The sequence below is a fragment of the Channa argus genome, chromosome 9 (genome assembly GCF_033026475.1).
Source record: "Channa argus isolate prfri chromosome 9, Channa argus male v1.0, whole genome shotgun sequence".
Taxonomy (NCBI): Eukaryota; Metazoa; Chordata; class Actinopteri; order Anabantiformes; family Channidae; genus Channa; species Channa argus.
Genome location: NC_090205.1, coordinates 9,312,065 through 9,332,611, shown reverse-complemented (window position 1 = coordinate 9,332,611; position 20,547 = coordinate 9,312,065). Strand labels below are relative to the sequence as shown.

General features: G+C 40.6%; 2 protein-coding genes across 2 annotated transcripts; one reads left to right on the top strand and one right to left on the bottom strand.

Annotated features, from left to right (window-relative positions):
* Positions 1 to 1,149: 1,149 nt before the first annotated feature.
* On the top strand, positions 1,150 to 16,781 carry sestd1 (SEC14 and spectrin domains 1). The gene is made up of 19 exons (XM_067516102.1): positions 1,150 to 1,407; positions 3,082 to 3,151; positions 3,258 to 3,366; positions 4,050 to 4,140; positions 4,273 to 4,386; positions 7,333 to 7,446; positions 7,578 to 7,672; positions 7,794 to 7,849; positions 9,338 to 9,412; positions 9,898 to 10,055; positions 12,147 to 12,269; positions 12,740 to 12,934; positions 13,206 to 13,320; positions 13,431 to 13,596; positions 13,788 to 13,869; positions 13,950 to 14,072; positions 14,242 to 14,433; positions 14,700 to 14,803; positions 15,240 to 16,781. Exons 2-19 carry the CDS (start codon positions 3,082 to 3,084, stop codon positions 15,517 to 15,519), a joined length of 2,262 nt encoding a protein of 753 aa, XP_067372203.1. The 5' UTR covers positions 1,150 to 1,407; the 3' UTR covers positions 15,520 to 16,781.
* A 364-nt stretch (positions 16,782 to 17,145) lies between these two features.
* dnajc15 (DnaJ (Hsp40) homolog, subfamily C, member 15) lies at positions 17,146 to 20,478 on the bottom strand. Its single transcript, XM_067516103.1, has 6 exons — positions 20,322 to 20,478; positions 19,126 to 19,177; positions 18,944 to 19,017; positions 17,956 to 18,032; positions 17,805 to 17,875; positions 17,146 to 17,622 (listed from the first exon to the last, which is right to left on the bottom strand). Exons 1-6 carry the CDS (start codon positions 20,424 to 20,426, stop codon positions 17,552 to 17,554), a joined length of 450 nt encoding a protein of 149 aa, XP_067372204.1. The 5' UTR covers positions 20,427 to 20,478; the 3' UTR covers positions 17,146 to 17,551.
* Positions 20,479 to 20,547: the final 69 nt, after the last annotated feature.

The window sequence follows — 20,547 nt, the reverse complement described above, 5'->3', positions numbered from 1 at the left end:
TCTTCGCAGTTCCTGAGGGCACGTGAGCGCCTCAGGGAGCTGAGTTGAGTTGGGCGTGGCCTGTCCGGCCACGGTTCCGCCCCGGATACTCGACTCCAGCCTTATGAAAGCTGCAAGAGATTTAACCGGAAGAGAGGCAACTCGACTCCAAAATATAAGGATAGAAAATTTTATCAGAACATATGAAGCGGTGGGTTTTGTATAGTGAACAATGTTCCATTTAATAGAATTCACTCACCTGACCAAGCTTTTTCTTCACATCTAAAGTTAAGGGGAGTGGAAGAAACAGCCGAGTCAATGGAAGCTATCTGTTAAATGAAAATTCAGAAATGTAAATAATAATAATAATGTCTCCTCCTCTGGGTAATGAGGAGGTGCAGATTAGACCAGGTCAGGCCAGTGAAGGTCTGGAAGTAGCTTAATCCAGGTAAGTTTATGGTAAAGTTGAGAAATGGCACTACGCCTCACTACTTTATCTTGTAGCGTCGTACATCTGAGGAAAGCTGGCAGGAAACTCTCCTGGGTGGTTTTGTTGCTTACCTGACCCAGAAAGCCTTATTAGATGGACAATAGAGAGGGTGTGAGGAATTGTCAGGAAGTAATGTTAACAACGGCTACAGCCCGTGATCCCGTGATTTAAATCATTAGGTGTGACCTCCTGGGTAGAGGTGTGAAATGGCCATTATTGACCAGGCCTTCACACATATGGTTACCACAGTGGGGAATGGATGACAGGGGAGCATGGAACTAGTAGACAGACTACGTTTATTCCAGACTGTGATGCCTTCACACCTACAAATGATTAATTCTGCAGTCTGTAAAATGTCAGATAAAAACAGACAGCATCAGCATATTGAAATTGCATCGCCAGGCCCTGAATATGTTTACTCTCATAAAAAGATAGTAAACTAGAACTAAATCTTTGCAGAAAAACAAATCGTTGCCAATTAATCTATGGTAATTTTCTTAGTGAGCAAACTAATCATTTCAACTCTAAACAAGTGTTTTCTGAGCATTATAGAATGGGGTAAACTGAGAACCAACAAACACTTTTAGCCCCAGTCCACCCAGAAATGTGGATGCCAACATTCAGGCTTTCATTTTGAAATTCCGCGTTACAGGAAGTCGGATTCCTGTTTTTGGCTTCACTGAGGCTGCGCAGAGCAGCGAGGTCCAACGCCTGCATTCAGTGTTTCCACTGTTGTTGGGAGCAAACGGAGAACAAACTGAGATCCTCAATGTCCTTAATGGAAAACAGAGTCGGCATCTGCTGTTAAATCAGCCTGAGAGGAGGAGGAGGAGGGTGAGAGGAAGAACTGCAGAGGCAAAGGAGGGACAGAGGAGAAGAGGAGGAGGACTGAGAAAAAAGATCGGGACTGTGTAAAATGCTGCAGATTTGACTGAAAGGTAAGAACATCCGCCTGATCAATGCTCAAAAGTGATCGATCCCGAAGTTGTCGATACGGAGCGGATCGAGTCTGCGGTGGGAGGGGGGTTAGAACCGCGGCAGCCGCAGACTGCAGCCGCTGAATGTGGGTCATTGTGTCTGTGGGCCGAGCCGAACCAAGCCGAGACAAACCGATCCGAGCCGGGTCGTCCTGCAGCTGCAGCCAGGCCGCAGACTGAGGAGGAGGAGGAAAAACCCCGCAGTAGGGCAGACAGACTGGTGCTGCAGTAACACACTCATTTATTGTCTCAAATACTACTAATAAGTACTTCTGAGGAGTGTAATAATACTGATAATAACCACATCTGTATGAAAAGCCAAAATGGGTGGAGCAGCATAGTCGATTACAAACTCAAAATCCAAATGCTATTAACAGTGTAAAAGTGAAGGAAAATTTAAAATAATAAAACATCTGAACCCCTGAAACCTCGGAGTCATAGTTAATCTACAAACTTAAATGTTTATGGCAAAAAAACAAAATAAAAATCAAAGTTAAATAATAAATTTTATTTAAATGAGCAATGGCAGTGTGATTGTGGTTTGGTCAGATTTGTTCAGCAACAACTGACAGCAGCTGTCAATTAAAATACAAAGTTTTAAGGAGTGCACATAAAAATGTCACATTTTTATTAATGTCACGTTTGTTCCAAAGATCCAAACTGGCTTTAAGTCATGGGAAAAAGAACATTTTGTGTTCATTTAGGATCACATCACTCAGAAGTTGGTTTACAACACACACAGCCTTAAATAAAAATACGTTGAGGAAAATAAATGGAGCAAACATAAAGGCCATTGGCCCAAAAAATAAAACGGCAACAAAAAAAAAGTATAAATGAAAAGCAGAGAGAAAGTACAATTCTATGTACAAAACTAACAAACTGAGGCAAATGTAAGCAGAATGATTTACTGTTTTAGCTTCACTAACATGCTGATGAAACAGACAGTAAATCACAGGCTGAGCTAAATGTGAGGCCAAGAATCTGCTGGGAGAAATGCCAGATGAGAGCAAATCCTTATGGAAATTGACTGTGCTGTCTCTGTAATATTCCTATAATACTTCAGTAGGGCTGTGTGTGTGTGTGTGTGTGTGTGTGTGTGTGTGCTGCTTTAGTGTGTAATGACCATCTGAGCAGTGGGGCATCTGTACTGCCCTGTGCTATTTCTGTTCAGACAGTAACAGTGGTAACAATTTTGGTTTTTATTTAAGTAGCTGTGAGCAAGCGGATGACGAGCATGTGGGGTGGACCTGTGTCTGAGCCTGTGGACTACAGTCGAACACCACAAGTGTTTCTAAAGTTTATCTGAAGCTAAGACCAGACTTAAAGTAAGAGCAGCATTCACAGTCTGAATCGCCTGGTAAAAGTAACAGCATGTGTGAGTGTTGAATTCAGACATTTAGAAGAGTCCAGATGTGGGAAGTGCCCTTAGAATTCAAGTGAGTATTTTCAGACAACTTTCTGGATTTAGCACAAGGTCACCATGAAAGGATTTGTGGACCATGTATATTATGTAGTATAGGATCCTGTGAGGAACAATTGCAGTGACCAATGAACAACATACTGACATTCATGTCAGTGTAACTTCAAGTTAGATCTGGGCAAATCTATTATTAAAGCGTCTATGTTTGTTTTCAGATGTCCACTGTTACCATGGAAGCGACCGCCATCCTCGCCATTCTCAAGAAGAAACTGGCCTTTCTGTCAGGTAAAACACGCCGGCACATGTCCGCAGCAAAACACGCTTAAAATCTCAGTTTACAGGCTTGGTAACAAGACTTCTTGTCTTTCTCTGTTTGACTGTCCCTGGGTAGGGGGCAAAGACCGACGCAGTGGTCTGATCCTGACCATCCCTCTCAACTCAGATCAGACCAGTATGGAGGAGCTCAGTGCCACGCTGGACTACCTCCTCAGCATCCCCAGGTAAACACATACACTGGCAGCAGTAGTAGCAGCACTGGCAGCGATAGAGACAGTCTGGTATGTGACTGTGTGCAGTTATGTAAATCTGCGACTGTTAAGTGTTATTTTTAATGCCTTTGGACATGTTTGGAGTTAGTATGTCAGTGGAGAGAGCTTCTGGATCTGCACCTTGGAAAGAATCCATCATGTTTAACCGCTTTGTAAAAAGCTTAAAGGATGATTCCATTTTCTACAACTTGGGTCTTACCATATTTGTCCTGAATATGTGACAACCCTGAACACAAGATGACCCTCCTCCCTTTCAAGCATGTCTATATATTTTTTGGCAACACCATTTTAGGTTATTAGTTTAGGACAGAAGGGTAGTGAGCCATTGGATAATAGCAGGTTTCTCACAGATGTTGTGTGTTTCTAAAGAGAGATGTACTTTATGTGTTAAGGCGTGTTTGGCTTGAGATGCGTTCTTTGAATTTGTGCAGGTTTAACAATGTCAATGAACTTGTGATGAATTTGCATGATTATTTTAGCCTATTTTAAGAAGGATTATTTTAGGAAAGTCAGCTCAGACAGGCATGTCTAACCGTGCATTAACAGGAAACTCTGTAAGTGAATGTTTGTGCATGTTTTTCGGACTATAAATGATATCCTCGTGCTTTAAAATGCTTTGTCTGTGTTTATCCCAGTGAGAAGTGTAAAGCTCGGGGCTTCACTGTTATCGTGGATGGGCGAAGGTCCCAGTGGAACACTGTGAAGACTGTGGTGCTCATGTTGCAGGTACAAGCACATTTAATGTCCCTCCAGGCCCAGTACAGAGAAACAAGGCTCCCAATAAGGTCATGTATGAGTGCATTACTGTGTCAGAAAAGTGAAGAGCTGAGAATAATGAGGCTATTGATGCGGTTTCAGAATGTGATCCCAGCTGAGGTGTCTCTGGTCTGCGTGGTGAAGCCTGATGAATTCTGGGATAAGAAGGTCACACACTTCTGCTTCTGGAAGGAGAAAGACCGCCTGGGCTTTGAGGTGAGTCTCACTGCAGCTGTCCTCTTAACTGCTTCATTTACCCTCCCTTTTCACACACAGTCTTCATCCCCAGAGGTTTGATAAGTGCTTTATAAATAAAGCTATTATTATTATTATTATTATTATTAATCCTACTGATTTGTTGTCCTCTGTGAGGTTTTGTGTTGAATATTTTAAATTGTCACATGGATAGATTTCCCCAATGAAATGTAGCCTCTGAAGTTTTTTAGCCAGAAATGGGTCAAAATGACACTACAGTACTTGCTATAGATGCTATAGACACTCTTTGACACAATGCTAGCCCCTTACCCTAAAGCCTAACCATCACAACTAAATGTCTAACTAAAGGACTTCTTATCTTGACTCTGAAACCAAGTCCTCACCCTCAACATACTTTTGAAGTTGTAAAGTCAGGGTGTCCTCACAATTAGGATATTGTTCTAAAATTGTCACACAACTACTGAAGAACACACACACACACACACACACACACACACACACACACACACACACACACACACACACATAAAATGCATAATTGTGATGTTACCTGATATCCAATAGAGAGAAACTGGGCGTGTTATAATAACCTTGAGCATCATTAACTGTCCTGAGTGCTGATGGAAATCTGAGCCAGGATCAATGGTGTGTGTGTGTGTGTGTGTGTGTGTGTGTGTGTGTGTGTGTGTGTTTTAGCCTTTTTTTGGGGGGGGCAACCTTCTCCTCAGTTACAACAGATGGTTTTACTGACTGTAATCAGTTGTCACTGTGACCCAGATTTTTGCAGCCATGTTGGCAGCCCGGTTGTTGTCATGGTAACTGGAGCAGGTTGTTGGTTCCGAAGTGTCTTGAAAGTTGCTGTAGACAGATGATTCACCACTGTCAATCTTTGTAACGTCATTTTGTGGAACCAAACAGAATCATCATTGTGTGCTCTCTGTGTGTTCAAGGGCACTCCGACATTTAAGAACTTAACGAATGATTCAGATTTACTTTATTCACATTGTTCACAATACTTTTGTTGGTTCAAGTGTAATTTGAGGTTAAATACCAACTATATTTGGAAAGAAGAAAATGTTTTTTTGCCTTGATAAGTAATTGAATCAAATTTATTGTGTAAACCTAGCAGAGAGCTTAATCTTTATTTTAGTAATTACACACTCCAGAAACTAACCCACAGAGTTACTAGAGGTCGGCTTCCAGTGACGGTGTTCATTTAAACTATGAGTGTGTGTTTGGATGTCACAGTGGGGTGTGTGTTGTGCAGCTGCTCAAATGTCTGATCTAACATTTAAATAAACACACTTGTAGGCTGAGTTGCGTCCAGTGACAGCTGGAAGACACACTCACCAGCAGCTGTTTGACTTTAAAGCGACCTGTCTTTCACATGCAGTTAAGAGTGCTGAGTTATGAACCCTATATAAGGATAAAACATGTTGTAAATGTCCACATGTTGAAGTAAAAGATAAGATTGTTTATTTGTTTGGCCACAGTATTTGATCCTTCAGCGTCAGGCTGTTAATGGGCTCTGTAAGCGTTTTCTTCATATTCATGCTCTCCCCAAATTCCCTGAAATACTGAACAACCAGTAATTCCTGAGAAAAAGTTTCCATGTTGTAGCACAGCTTCCTACACTGGAGCTGCTACTTCCCTTATGTCTCTTCTGTGACTTGGCATTTGTCCTGGATGCATTGATGTTAAGCTGGTTAAGCTGGAATAGAACATTTGAAACATTTATAAAGGCCCAGATATAAGTAAAATAAAATGCTGTGAAAACACCAGAATCTTAAAAATACAATGGTGCAAATGTTTTGTCAAACGACCTCACACTACAATTAACATTAGTTAGTAGAAGAACAATAAAATCAATTAAATATTTTTACAATTGCGATCTTAATTAATTTTGGCACGTCCGTGTATTGTTGTTAGTCCTTTAAACTGACTTCTTGCATTTAATGAGTCGAATAAATCTTCACAATTTAGAAATTATATTGATGTGAAAACACAAATCCTGCAAACTGTGAATAATTGAATGTTTCCACGCTTGGTTTCTTATGTTGGGATCTTTTCTCATGTAGTAAGTGAAACCAATTCAAGTTAGTTCTTTTACAGATTTTTACTCGAAGCTTGTTTGATGTACTCGCTGAGACATCTAAAGCTACAATTTGCAGTTTAAGCTCAAAATCAATCCACCCTGCCCCACCCAGTCCTTTCTCTGCCTGCTCTGAAACAGCTCACTTTCACTCTGCTCAGCCCTTCACATAATCATCTTTGTAAAATTACAATAAACTGAGACAACACAGGTTACAGGCTGAACAATGTTGTGGATTTAACCCAAACTGAAGGAAAATTCCATATCATGAAAGCTGCCATGCTATTATATACAGTGTGTACTGTATCTAATATGTAAATGAGACACCAGGATGAGGATACTCCGTGTACTCTGCCGTATAAACAATAACTCTACATGTGGCACATACTACAAAATGAAACTCTTTGAGCATTTTGCAACAACCACACCCATAAACACATTCATGGATAAGAGGCACATACAAGTGAATTAGGAGAATTTGTGGTTTTCCCCAACTCAGAATTTTAGATCAGACTTTTAGATAAGAATGAAATGTACGAGTGGTTCAGACCTGACGTACCGGTCTTTTACAGACGGTTTACCTTTCTCTGCAGGGGATAAAGCAGGGGTTTAATTTAAAAATCACAATGACTTTTATCTGGATTGATTTAGACCTAAAAAATTATTCAGAGAAGTGTAAAATTATTAATATGTTCACCGTCATGATCTTTACAGCCTGTCTTTTTCTTTTGATTTGGCAGCCGAAAAAAACTGTCATCAGTGCTTGAGGGGAGTTTTTTAAATCCTACCCCTTTGACAACTGTGCTACTAAAAACATGTCCTCTGATACAAAAATTGCCTGTGCTTCCTGTCAGGTGATCCTGGTTTCGGCAAACAAGCTCACACGTTACATTGAACCCTGTCAGCTGACGGACGACTTTGGGGGAAGTCTGGACTATGACCACAGTGACTGGCTCAACAAGAGACTGGTGGCTGTTTTTTATTTAAATAAATCAACACAGTTTAATGTTCTTATCAGCTAAAATAAAGAGCTCTTGTTATAGTAGCTTGGCCTCAGATTTGAGGATGGTTGATTTCATTTTGTCATTGTTTGTTCCAGGTTTTTGAGAAGTTCACCAAGGAGTCAACGTCGCTGCTGGACGAGCTGTCAATCATCAATGACAGTGACAAGAGTAGTGCAGTGGACAAGGACAAGTGCGTACACACACACACACACACACACACACACACACACACACACACACACACATTAAAGTTAGTGTTTAAATAGACTTGACAGATTACATCCAGAGCTGTGTCTTTCTGTCCTCCACAGATCAGCTGACTGTGCCGTTTTGCCATCCTTTGACCCTGAGACAGTCCTTCAGACGGGTGAATATCATTTTTTCTCATTTAAACTCCTCTGAATTAAATGTTTGTTATACAGATGTTTTCTAGTTGTTTCTAACTTACAACTCATGTTAGTGTTGTAGTGGAACATATAAGTGTGCCTTACAGAGAGATGGCACGGAGTCTGATTTAAAAACACAAATGTAATTATGGAAACGCACTGAAACTCGTAATAAAAGTCTTCTACACGAAGAATTAGTAGTTGTGATAGTGGGAAGAAGTAGGAGCATGTACTATGGTTTGTAAGTGTTTAACCAACTGGCAGTGCTGAAGATCATTAAGTAAAAGTAGGAGTACCACAATAATACTCTTTTACAAGGGTCCTGCATTAAAAATGTAAAGCAAATCTTAAAAAATACTTGACGCAGAATCCTTCATTACACATTAATGACATTATGATATTATTGGATTGTAATTATTTATGCATTAGTAATGTAAGGAGTAATTCTATTGATGTACTCAGTGTAATTACTTAATTACACTTAATTATTAAAGTAACAGAAAATGTAAAAACTGTTTGAAAGGTTTTAGACCGGAATCAAAGTATCACCTAAATCTCTCATGTGTAGGAATTCATATTCAAAGGGAAAGATCTCAGAGGCTTGATCACAGAATTCACAAATTTGATGTTCTCTCTGAGACTTCAGCTGTCTGAGTCAGTCAAATCAAGATATTATCTTACACGGTTTGGTGTTACCATGTCATTTTCTAAACATTTGCACAAACTGAGACCAGTGGATGTTGTCCCACATCACGTGTGTGCAAATTGCATTTTAATGCATCCTTTTAACAGATATGTGAGCAGCAGGAAAGATGAGAGCAGGAAAAACTTGTTTTGTGGTTCATGTGGGCACAAGACAAGACAGTGTAAAAAACTTCCTAATAAGTTTTTTTTTTCCAAACAAATTAAAAGCTGTTTAATAAACTCTGAAATAAGATGTGAACAGTCTGTTTAAGAACATTCTTCTCATGTGAAGAGTTTTCCACTCAAATGTAGTGCAGAAGTGGTAAATAGAGAAGCTGACATAGTCAGAATAACAACACATACAGCACATTATTTCCATCAGCTGCACATTTCAACTTTCACTTGTGGTCATAAGTTCTGCGTGGTGACTGAAACTTCTGGATTCAGTTGGTTTCTCTGGCACAGTGTCTGGCCTCAGCCTAACCTGGAGGATGTATGTGGACAGAAGGGGGCTGTGGTTACTTAGCCTGGTGTAAACAAGACCTGGAGTTAAATAATCACTAAGGATGTATGAGTGATGGATGGATGTCTGTGTTCACTGTACTGGGCAGCCTGTGTCACTGTGTTGCGTGGAGGTGAAAGGAGTCTTTGTTTGTGGTACCACCCTCCACCCTCAACCAGCTCCTTTCATATTGTAACTGATGCACTATTGTCTCAGATACTTTTATAACATGATTTTTAAATCTCAAATCTAATCTTCTCTCTCTGCGTTTGTCTGCCTAAAGGTCACGAGCTGTTGTCAGAGCTGCAACAGCGTCGCTTTAACGGCTCAGAGGGGGGAGGAGGAGGAGGACAGGGAGGTGAGAAAACAGCTGTCAGTCCTCCAACTGTTGTTGAAGCTTGAATGCAGTAATTCAGAATATGCTTTTCTGTGTCTTGTTTGCCTTGAATTCGCTGATTAAAAAACTCATGGCACACCCACGCTAAAGTATTTTCCCACTGTGTGGAAGTTATTATCAGAGTTTAGAGTAATGATAGCAGCTCTGTCGTGCTTTTTATTAGATTTGGGCAAATGTACTCAAGCAAACATTGTCAGAGAGAGTGCTTCTTTTGCTAACACACTGGTTAGTCATCATGCTAAAAGTGAAAACACTTCCTATTTTTCCTAATTAAATCGTAACAGGCTCTGTGCTGAAAAGCAAGAAAAACTCTCATTACTCTGATTATTCAGCTCATTGGCTGATGAGGATGCTGTGCTGTTTGCCTGGTGTCTGTTACGTCAGCAGCACTAGACTGCAGCGCCACAGGTTTTCAACCTGGCTTCTCTTTGACCTCTGACCTTCAGGTCCAGCCTGGTGTCCCATGGAGGAGGAGCTGCTGGCTCAGCCTCAGGTGATGAAGCTGCTGGATTCGCTAAGGGAGCAGTACACCAAATACCAGGAGCTCTGCAGGCAGCGAAACAAGCGCACACAGCTAGACGAGATCCACGCCAAGGTCATGCAGGTAACACTCAGATGTGAAACCTCTGTAAAAATGAAAGGATTTTAACAGGAAGGCCAAAATGTAAAGAGTCGTATGGCAAAGAAGGATGGATTGATTGACAGAAAATTAACTAGAAATCAATTTGATAATAGAAATTTGCCTGATTCTAGCTACTCAAATGTGAATATTTAATGCACACAATAACAAACTAAATAGTTTTGGATTTTAAACTAAATGAATTTATAATGAAAGTGTTGTAGTTGTAGCTGGGGTCTGCGTACAGTTTCTGTTGTGCATTTGGCTCGACTGCGAGGGCGGCTGTGTCTCAGGAGGTGAAGTAGGTTTTCCGCCAATTTCACTTTTGGCTGCAAAAAAGCAGAAAAACAAAACATGACTGAGATTTCATATTGTGTAAAATGAAACTTGTTAACTTTGGGGCTTTGGTGGTGCTAATAGTTGGAATTCAGAGGCAGTGTCATAATTCCTGCTTGTGTCGAGTCTTTATGCCAAGCTAAGCTTCATGTTTACTGCACAGGCTTTAGTCTCCTAATGTGAACTGTTTCTCCTAATATAGGCTTTAGTCTCCTAATGTCCTAATGTCATGGTTTACAAATGTCTCATAAACCTTTTCGAACTGCAGTTTATGATTCTGAACAAATTCTGTGTAAATGCATCCTCTCCAAACATTATTATTATTATTATTCATCATGCCTTCAACCTTTGATCCTCAGAACAGTGTCAGCTTCACTCCTAAAATTTCCGCTGTGGTTTAGGGTTCTTGCAGCCACAGGGAGTAAAGGGGTAAAGCCATAGTCTTGGAGACGAGCCTGGGGTTGTCATGGTAACTGCTACATATCTGTCGCTAGCCTGGAGGATTTGGAGTTGGGGGGTTGGCCTAGTTCTGGACCAAACTGTGTGAGCTCTTTAAGGCATCACTGACCTGATAAATACAATTAAACCATGACACTGACACACACATCTGGAGAGACAGTCCCAGATGTTACTGTAGTATGTAGTAGTATGTTGCTAATAGTAGTATGTGTAATTTTTTTGTATTTTTAACTATTGTATTTAATGATTACGATAATTCAATAAAATTAGCAAATGGTAAAAAGAAGCTTTAACATTCATCATCATCATTTTTGGTGTCTAGAGGATTTGTGAGGATTTAATGATTTACTAACTGAATGAATCTTGGGCTGTAAAACCAAACTTTTGGACATCAATGTACGTGCTGGGGAGTTTTAACAGAGTTTTCACTTTTTCTTCACATGTACTAGAATAAACTGTTACTTAAGTTAATAATAACTACTTCAGCTCTTTATCTTCTTCTGTGGAATTCAATACTCACAGCTCATTCTTCAGTCGTGGGATTAGTTTTGGATTTCATTTAGATTTACTGTAACATGTAAATGTGATTGTGTTGCCATAGCAAAAAACCCAAAGTGGACGGAAATAGATTTGTAAAGGAAACAGTTTTGCACTATACCGTTTACATACCGTTTACATGCTGCTCTTTTTTTTAACACCCCTAGCACACTTAACTGAACTGTACTGTACTGTAAAATAGTATACAGTAGGTTTACTGGTCGGCACTGACTTGGGTCTTGTGTCTTGTGTCCTGTCCTGTGTTACTTGTGTTGTCTGTCTACACTGTCCGTCTGTACTGTTTTTTCGTCTGCACTGTTTGCACTTGGTTGCACTCGATGCACTTTATTATAGCTTGTGTTGTTTGTACCTTGGTTCTTGGAGGAACGTTATCTCGTTTCTACTGTGTACTGTGTACCACTGTGTATAGTAGAAATGACAATAAAAGCCACTTGACTTGACTTGAGTTTTTATTAGAGAAATGGTGATCACCCAAATATTAATGTGATTTGTTCAGATCGTGTAAACTTCATCACAGAGAGATGGATGGAGCGAGAGACCCCCTGCTGGTTCCTCTCAGAAATTCACTGAGACTGAGATTCTTACATGTCAAAGCACAAAAATCACAAGTGATAAAAACTAATTTGTTAAATGGATTGTATTTTGCATGCACTGTATTCTCACACGCACTTCTGCCTCTGTGCCACATCTCTTTTTATGTTTTGCGTTTTCTTCTTGTCTTAGGTGGTCACCTGGTTGCAGGGTCCAGGTTCGGAGCTTCTGAAGAATCATCAGGCAATCGGAGACTCAATGCGAGCGGCTCAGTCCCTACAGCAGAAACACGAGGAAATAGAGAGTCAGCACAGTGTAATTAAACGCGTTGAATAAACACATACACACAATCATGTGATAAGGACTAACTGAAGAACTAGATCTGGGGTTTAATGCAGATCTGAGCAGAGTTTGTCATTTGCAAAACTTCAAAAGATGCCAGGATCAAAACTTCTGCAGACTTTATGAGACATTTTTAGGTTGTAGGATTCACAGATAGGTGGCCACAGACAAACAGATCATTGTTTGCACATGTTGATTAAAAAAGTTAGTCTGTAATTTATTTAGGAAGAGTAACAAAATCATCCAAAGCCAAGTGAATCAGCTTTCACCAAACAATGTTTCCATAAAACCTGAAGGCAGCATTTATTTCTGTAGATGGTTTTGGTTATGCGTACCAAAAAAACCCCAATGTAGTTTTGTCCTGTTCTGTGTCAGTTCAATGTTTTAGTTTAGATGATTTTGTGTGTGTGTGTGTGTGTGTGTGTGTGTGCGGGTGTGTGTAGGAATGGTTTGCGGTTTATGTGGAGTTGAACCAGCAGATCGCTGCCTTGCTCAGTGCTGGGGAGGAGGAGGAAGTGGCGGAGCTAAAGACACTGCAGCAGCAGCTAAGTGACGTCTGCTACCGACAGGCGGCTCAGCTGGAGAGCCGACAGAACGTCCTGCAGGCGGCTCAGGCCTTTCATAGCACCACACAGGAGGTAACACAAACATGTTTGTACTTGTGAGGATCCTCATTGAACTAATGCATTCCCTGATCTTATCCCATTTCAACGTTAAACCTGTTAAAACAGCTGTTTAAAGCAATGAAGACCTCCAGAAATGTCCTCATAATGATGATTTAGAAGTAAAATTTGTCCTCACAGGTTGTAATACAAGCTTATTTTCAGTTTCATGCATCCAGCACAGAGATTAGTCGTGGTTGTGTTTTAACTTCACTGAACCATCAAAGCTTTGCATCTGTGTCTGCAGTTGTCCCAGCAATTAGATGGTTTACTGGGCATGCTTTGTGCTGACGTTGCTCCAGCTGACGGTGCTTCAATTCAACAAAACCTCAAGCTGTTGGAGGAGAAGCTGCAAACTGTCGGTTCGTGCTCTGATTGATGCATGAATTACAATTTTCCTCCCAAGTTCCTGATAGTTATCTTTTTGAAACAAATTGTTTTCTATGACATTAACCATCTCCCCTCCGTTCAGAGGCGGGTCTTGCTTCTCTGCGTCAAAAGGGGGCATTGTTGCTAGAACAGATGTGCAGCCCGCCGTCATGGTCGCTGGAGGAAACCGAGAGCCCAGCTGGGGAACAGCAGGACAACGTTCAGCACATCCAGGGTGTGATGGAAGAGATGCAGCTCCGTAAGCAGAGGTAAATACCTTCTTTTTGTGCTGCAGGGAGCTGCTTTTTACATTTTAATACCTTTTTATTGTTTCCTCTAAACTCCCTCAGGCCAACAATAGAGAAATTATCAGTAAGAAAAGCAGAACCTCACACTGATTTAGTTTTTTTATGTGGCAGATTTCATGTCAACAGATTAAGAGTGTGTGTGTGTGTTGCAGGTGTGAGGACATGGTGGATGTGAGGAGGCTGAAAATGTTACAGATGGTTCAGCTATTCAAATGTGAAGAGGATGCTTTACAGGTAGGAATCATGGCACCAACTCTCTCTCACTCACTCACACTCACACACAATAAACGCTCTTTGTATGTATCTGTGCTCAGGCAGTAGATTGGCTTGGTGAGCTGCTGGATGCTCTCCTGAAGACTCACGTCAGGCTCGGTGACGACTCTCAGGAGACCAGGTCAATGTTGGACAAACACAGGAAGTTTGTGGATGTTGCTCAGGTAAGACCACGCTCAACCCTATAGTTGAAGTTTTACTTACGAGATTACACCCACAGTGTCCTCAACCATTTCACCGTGGGAACTTCCTACAATGCACTATAGTGACTCCTACTTGAAAAGTGTCTCTCCACTAGGAGCTTAGCCTTTATCTTCCTGTGTCTTCTTTTAGAGTACTTACGATTATGGCCGTCAGCTGCTGCAGGCGACTGTTGTCCTTTGTCAGTCTCTGCGCTGTACAACTCGCTCGTCCGGGGAAACACTGCCGAGGCTCAACCGAGTCTGGAAACAGTTCAGCGTCAGCACAGAGGAGAGACAGCAGAGGCTGGAGCTGGCTCTGAATTTCCACACCACCGCTGAGAGGGTGAGTCAGGCTGTTTAACTGCACAGGCGTAACAGCAGCTCTCTTCAGATGAGGAGACTGGAGCTTGACCTGTGCATCAGCAGGCTTCTCTTATGAGCTGACTTTGGGTAGAATGGAAAACCAAATGCATGTAACCAGGGGTTTCTAGTGCATGTGTAGTTAGTAGCTGACAAAATTGATGTCACACAGACTCACACACTGTTGCCGCCATGTAACTTTGAAAGTGTAAATTTGCCTTCAGCATGTGTTTTCTCACTGTGTTTCAGGTGTTTCAACAGAAATGTGTGGATGCAGATTCTTTGAATGAAGTTGACTGTTCGGGAAAAACTCTGCTGGATAGACTGACCATGCCTGTTGTCTTCCCTGATGGGTACATATTTCTTCACAGGACATGTTAGCTTAACCCCACTTATCACCAGCTAGTTATTAACTCTGTCTGTCTGTCTTATGCCTGACACTGTTTAACTTAGAGCTTTATTGTTAAAAAAGGTTGCCTTGCTGTAATAAATAAAAGCTATCAGCATAGAGAGCATAAATTCAGAGAGAAACCCAGAAGAATCAACTGAAAGATGCTTGAGAGCTTCAGAGTCGGCTGATAAATCACTTCAGATTACATTAGAACTGTTTTAAAGTTAACCAGCACATGTCTAACCCACATCCTAACCTTAGCCTAAAACCGAGCCTAAAATTGACATAGTGATGGCTAAAACCTGAAAGTCTTTTAGCATTTTTGGTTTAAAATTCTGGTTTAAAAAGTAAAAACTCCATATAGTAAACACTCTAAACTCATTCTCCTGTCATTTTAGTACTGAGCAGTACTTTGGAAGTCCCAGCGACATGGCGGCAGCTGCAGAGGGTGTCAGAGAGCGCCTCCTGCTGGTAGAGGAGCGGCGGCTTCAGCTGCAGGATGCTGCGAGGCTTTCAAATTATGAGGAGGAGAAGGAGGATGTGGTGCTAAAGGGGCAGGAGGCGCGGCTAGACGTGATCGGAGAGGAACTGAGCGAGAAAGAAGAGCAAGATGAGGAGGAAGAGGAGGAGGTGGGGCAACAGGATAAAGAGTTCGAGAGGGCTACCCAGGACTGCTAATGGATGACGTTAAACTGAGGAGCCTTAATGAAGCTTAACAAAGGGCTGCTGATTAATTTCCACCAAGACCTCTGATTGGTTCTCCCCCAGCCCGTGCAGCCCTCAACCTGTTGTTGCTTGGGGGAATTTCTCCCGCTGCTGCTCTACTATATTTTCCATCAGCCTCACAGCTTATTTCACCTTCAAGACGATGAACATGTCGAATGTGATTTCTCCATCGTGCTTTGACTCCTTCGAGCCGAAATTTTGAAAGCTTTATCACCGTTTCCCCTGGAAGAACCGCCCTTTAAACTGTTTCTCTGGCGATAAGCAATCCAGCAGTTTTTTGTCCAAGTGACATGTGCTGGACCACAGATGTAAAATAGTGCAATTATTTACTACAATTAATACTCTCTGGATGCTCTATTGATGATAATTGACTGTAAAATAACCTAGAAAAGAATACTCCTAACATAGACCACCTCCTTCTTCCCAGCATGCCATGTGTTCACCTGAGAGGTGCTGGATCTTCCATGGTGGTAACAGACTACCAAGGCCTCTGTCTGTGCCAACAGAAACTTGAAGGACATTTATCCGTTAAACGCTATCAACAGATTGTCAGAGCATTTGAACACTAGGAGGGACATGACTGAATCACCAGTGCAAACAAGCTAAAAACTTCAGCTTTTACTGTTTCTGTAGCAGTTTGAGTAAAGATGTCAACTACAACATCCAGAGAACATTTCAAAGCAAAAACAAAGAGTCCAATCAGATTCAAGCAAAACATTTACATCAATCCCTTACTGGTTGTATAAACTAGTTAATTCCCACAAAATTTAAATCATCTTTTAATGTGAAAGTGGCATTCAAATTCTCTTCATGTCATAAGCAGTCGCACGTCTGCTCTTGTCGCAATGCTCTCTGGGACTTGTAGTCAGACAATGCTAACATGTTGTAAGGGCCCAAAGGCTCCGACCACTTTGCTGTGCTAAAGAAACCCTCTGCCTTTTATAAAAGAAATCTGTGACCTCTGACGACACTCAAGTGTACAAACAGATGGGGTTGTTGAATATAAACATGGCGTAAACAGGAAAAGGACAAATTTCTATTATTCTTTTATTTTTAAGCAATCCTTGATGTAACTGATTGCCATTTTTGACCAATACCTGTTGCTGTATATTTAACTACTAAATGTTGCGTCTCGCTTTTTTGTCCTCTCCATCCACTGACACACACGGTGAAAGCAGTAAGACATCATCCTCTGAATAAAGAAGCTTTTTGAATTATGAGTTTAAAACAGTGCTTACATCAATCGACCAATTAAGAAACAAAAGAAAAAATGGCTGCTGTGCAGGCCTGACATAGCATCATCAGTTAAATTAACAGTTTAAGAGAAACATGGGGCTATATCTATAAAACATCCTAAAGTAACTGGCCAGGCAGAGTAAAGGACTGACATGCCTGAAGTTAGCTCCTCAGTCTGACTGAAGTTTGATTCAGTCTATAGGACTCTAATCAGCAAGACATGCTGCAGGGTAATGCACCCTACAGAATTGAGTGCTTAAAAGTAAAAACTAAAAACAAACAACAACAACAACAAAAAAAACAAACGATGTAAATGAAGAGAACTGATTTGGTGTGACCACAGCCGTTATCAAAACTATTAAGAATTTATTATTCTACTTATATAGATTGCATTACATAATATCTCACATGCTGACAAATGTAGTCATACCAAAATAACAGCACATCATGAACCCAGTAGGAGTGCTGTGATGCCACTAGAGAGCAACTGTACATTACCCACAAAACTAGTATTTTAAATTATTGGGAGTAATTTTTTTAGGTTGTGCCCTTAACTCTACCATGACACACGCACAGCTGAAAATAAGTTATGCAACCAACTTAACAAGGACACCGATGACAGTATATTTTCTTTCAGGAGCCAGAGCAGAGGTCCCGGTGTGGCACTGATGTCAGGAGCTATACCACAATGCTAAGCTAATTAATAGGAAGGATGAAGGTTTTTAAACTGTTCATTAACAAATGCAGGTCATCGCCGCATCTCCTTCTCCAAAAGGTCTTTGGCCTCGTTGATCTTTGCAGCCAGGTATGGGGACCCACCTGTACACACACAGACATGAGTCTAACTGCAGGGTTTTAGACATCCGACTTTGTAATTCTGAGAGTTCAACAGAAAGAGTAAACAGATGTAAAAGAAAATCTGCTCCTGGTTAAAGACACCTTTAGCTCTTAAGCAGAATCAGCCGCACAGTGGATAAATCCAACATAGGACTGAAGCTCACCTTTATCTGGATGGTTCAGGACCATGATTCTCCGATGAGCATCACGAACCTTGGCCTTAGTGTTGCCTGGGCTGGGTATAAAACAACAGAATAATGGGACTTATGTTATAAGTTAATGTCAAGAAATATTTACTCCAATAGATTCAGTTACCTGATGCCAAGGATTAGGCTGGCCTCTCGTTTGGACATCTTCTGCTCAAAACCTCCTTTGTAATATGAGGAGAAAGCCTGATGGACAGAAGAGTATTACAGCTTCAATTATCAATATTTGGAACAATCTCAAAAACTTTGAGACAGACTAGACCAAGGGTAGCCAACCCTGGTCTGTGAGAGCTACTATCCCTGCATAACCTACTGCTTTTTACCAGGATCGGGTGTGGAAAACAAGTAGGGCAGCAGCGTAGGAGCCATGGCTGCCCATAGGCTAGCTTTTGTAAATTTGTCATTTTTCCCTGTAGAAATCATAAAATGTAAAACAATGGCAGTTTTTTTTTTTAAATATAATCAAATCTGAGGTATCTCCAATTGTCCTACAATATTTACTTACAAAAGTTTACAAACAGGGTAATGTACTGATAGTAACCACAGAAACAAGTTTAGACAGACTTTTAGTTCTGAACCTGAAGACAATCACACAACACAAAAATGTTAAAGCATGAAATCCTTTGCATAACAAATACACAATAATTGCATGTGGCTATAGAAGATGGGTTTAGCTCTGCTATAGTGGTTCAGACTCACATCACTCAGTTACAGCGTCCAGGGTAATATAAGGTTCTGTAGCCTTTCCTAATAGTAAAGAAGCTAGTTGGATGAGTAGTGAAACGATTCCAACTAAAAGGACATACTTGACATGAGTAAGCTTCCAGATAACTACACCTGGGTGACTGAGAACCTTTACCAATAGAGTTAAGTTCATCCCAGTTAACCTTTACATATTCAATGCTCTGAAGTGATATACAAAGTTTAAAAAGCTTATCTGGATTCACTGTAAGGATTAGTAATAAATTTGTGCAGCCAAATCTCCAAATGATCAACATATGAAAATACTGGAAAGTGAAGTATAACATTTAGCAGACCAGCAGTGAATGGGAACATAATGGCAGACACAAAGATATGGAGGTTAATTAATTGCTTACAGATGAGGGCATCTTCCTAACGGTTTCAGAGAAAGCTTCTCCAAGAGGCTTCCACAACTGGAATGCATAGCGACCTATAGGTCAATACAACATTCAGAAGGTGAGTAAAGTAAAAACATTTTTTTAACAATTTTCGCACACGGCCATCCAGATAATAGCATCTTAAATTAGGCTATTTTCACCTGCAAAAGCTGCAGCAGCCACACCCAGACCGACTGCAATCAGAGTCCCACCCTGTCACCAAAACAAAAAACCAGCAGTTACTGCACTGGATTAGATTAGGTTATACATAGGTTACATAACACACCTGAATGTTTGACATATACTTTCATTGAGTCTAAATTTCTACAGGTTAATGTCTTAAGCACTTTATTTATTTACTTCAGATTGAGCATCGAAACTGAAAAGAACTAAAATGGTGAGTACTTGCCTATGAAATTACTCAATTGCAAGTAGACTTTCAAGTAATCCACTTTAGTTTCTTTATTCAAGTTTAGGTATTAGGTACATTTTTTGCAATTAACTTCAATTACAAATGTTAACTAATGATGCTGATAATGATAATGTATAAAATGCATAAAAGTATAGTACAGATTTGTTTGAAATGTGCTTCATAAATCATGTTTCTGTTGAAATAAAAAATTATAAGGTCGGCACTGTTACATCTGCAAGGCCTGGCTGTCAAACATCACTTTCGTGTACATTTGAAGAGCAAATTTAAAAGGTTCTCACTACTGAAAACGCCCCGTTTCATATAGGATTATGGATGATAAATATTGAAACATTTCACGTTATACATTGTTGCTGGTACTGAAGCTGTAGCTTAAACTTAAAACACCATCTTCTCTTAGGGGGTTAAATCAGTAAAAATATACAAATATATTTTGTATTACAAATCTGCACAAAGCAACAACAGCAGCGGATACAACAAACTTCCACATAAATACAACGTTAACGTTAAAATATTTCCTTCTGAATTATAGTGCAGTGACAATAATTGCTGGGAAGTGAGGGAGGTACAAGTACCTCAAAAATTCTCTAAAGGGCAGTAACGTTACTGAACACATTTACTTTACGTTAGCTACTTGACATCTCTGCTTAGCTTACGGACACCCGATTGATTTCAACGCAGAATAAACACGTTTAGAACCCGATTTGATTACAAATGCTAACATGGTTAAAAACACTATTCATTATTTACTTTAGCTTTAACCTTAACCTGAGTATCTACCTAATGTCCCTGATGCAACGGCACTGACACCGTGCGTTCAAGGCAGCGGTCATCGAGGTTACCGAACACTATTCTAAGCAGGTAAGAACCATTTAGATTCGTTTTACAGAATCTACAAAAATCTTAGTTCTGGAAAGTGATACTCACCAGCCGTCTGTCTATCTCTGCATCGCTTCTGACATTTGTTTTTGGAGAATATTCAGCATATCGCATCACATCTCCTCCATCCACGGTAACTCTGCTATTCGCCATGTTACCTAAACTCTTCTTCGTCGTCTTCTTCAGCTATTTTGGCAGCGTAGACACTTCCAGCCGCATCACTGCCCTCCACAGGTTAGGAAAGAGCTAGGTTCGTATTTTTCGTGTAAACTCT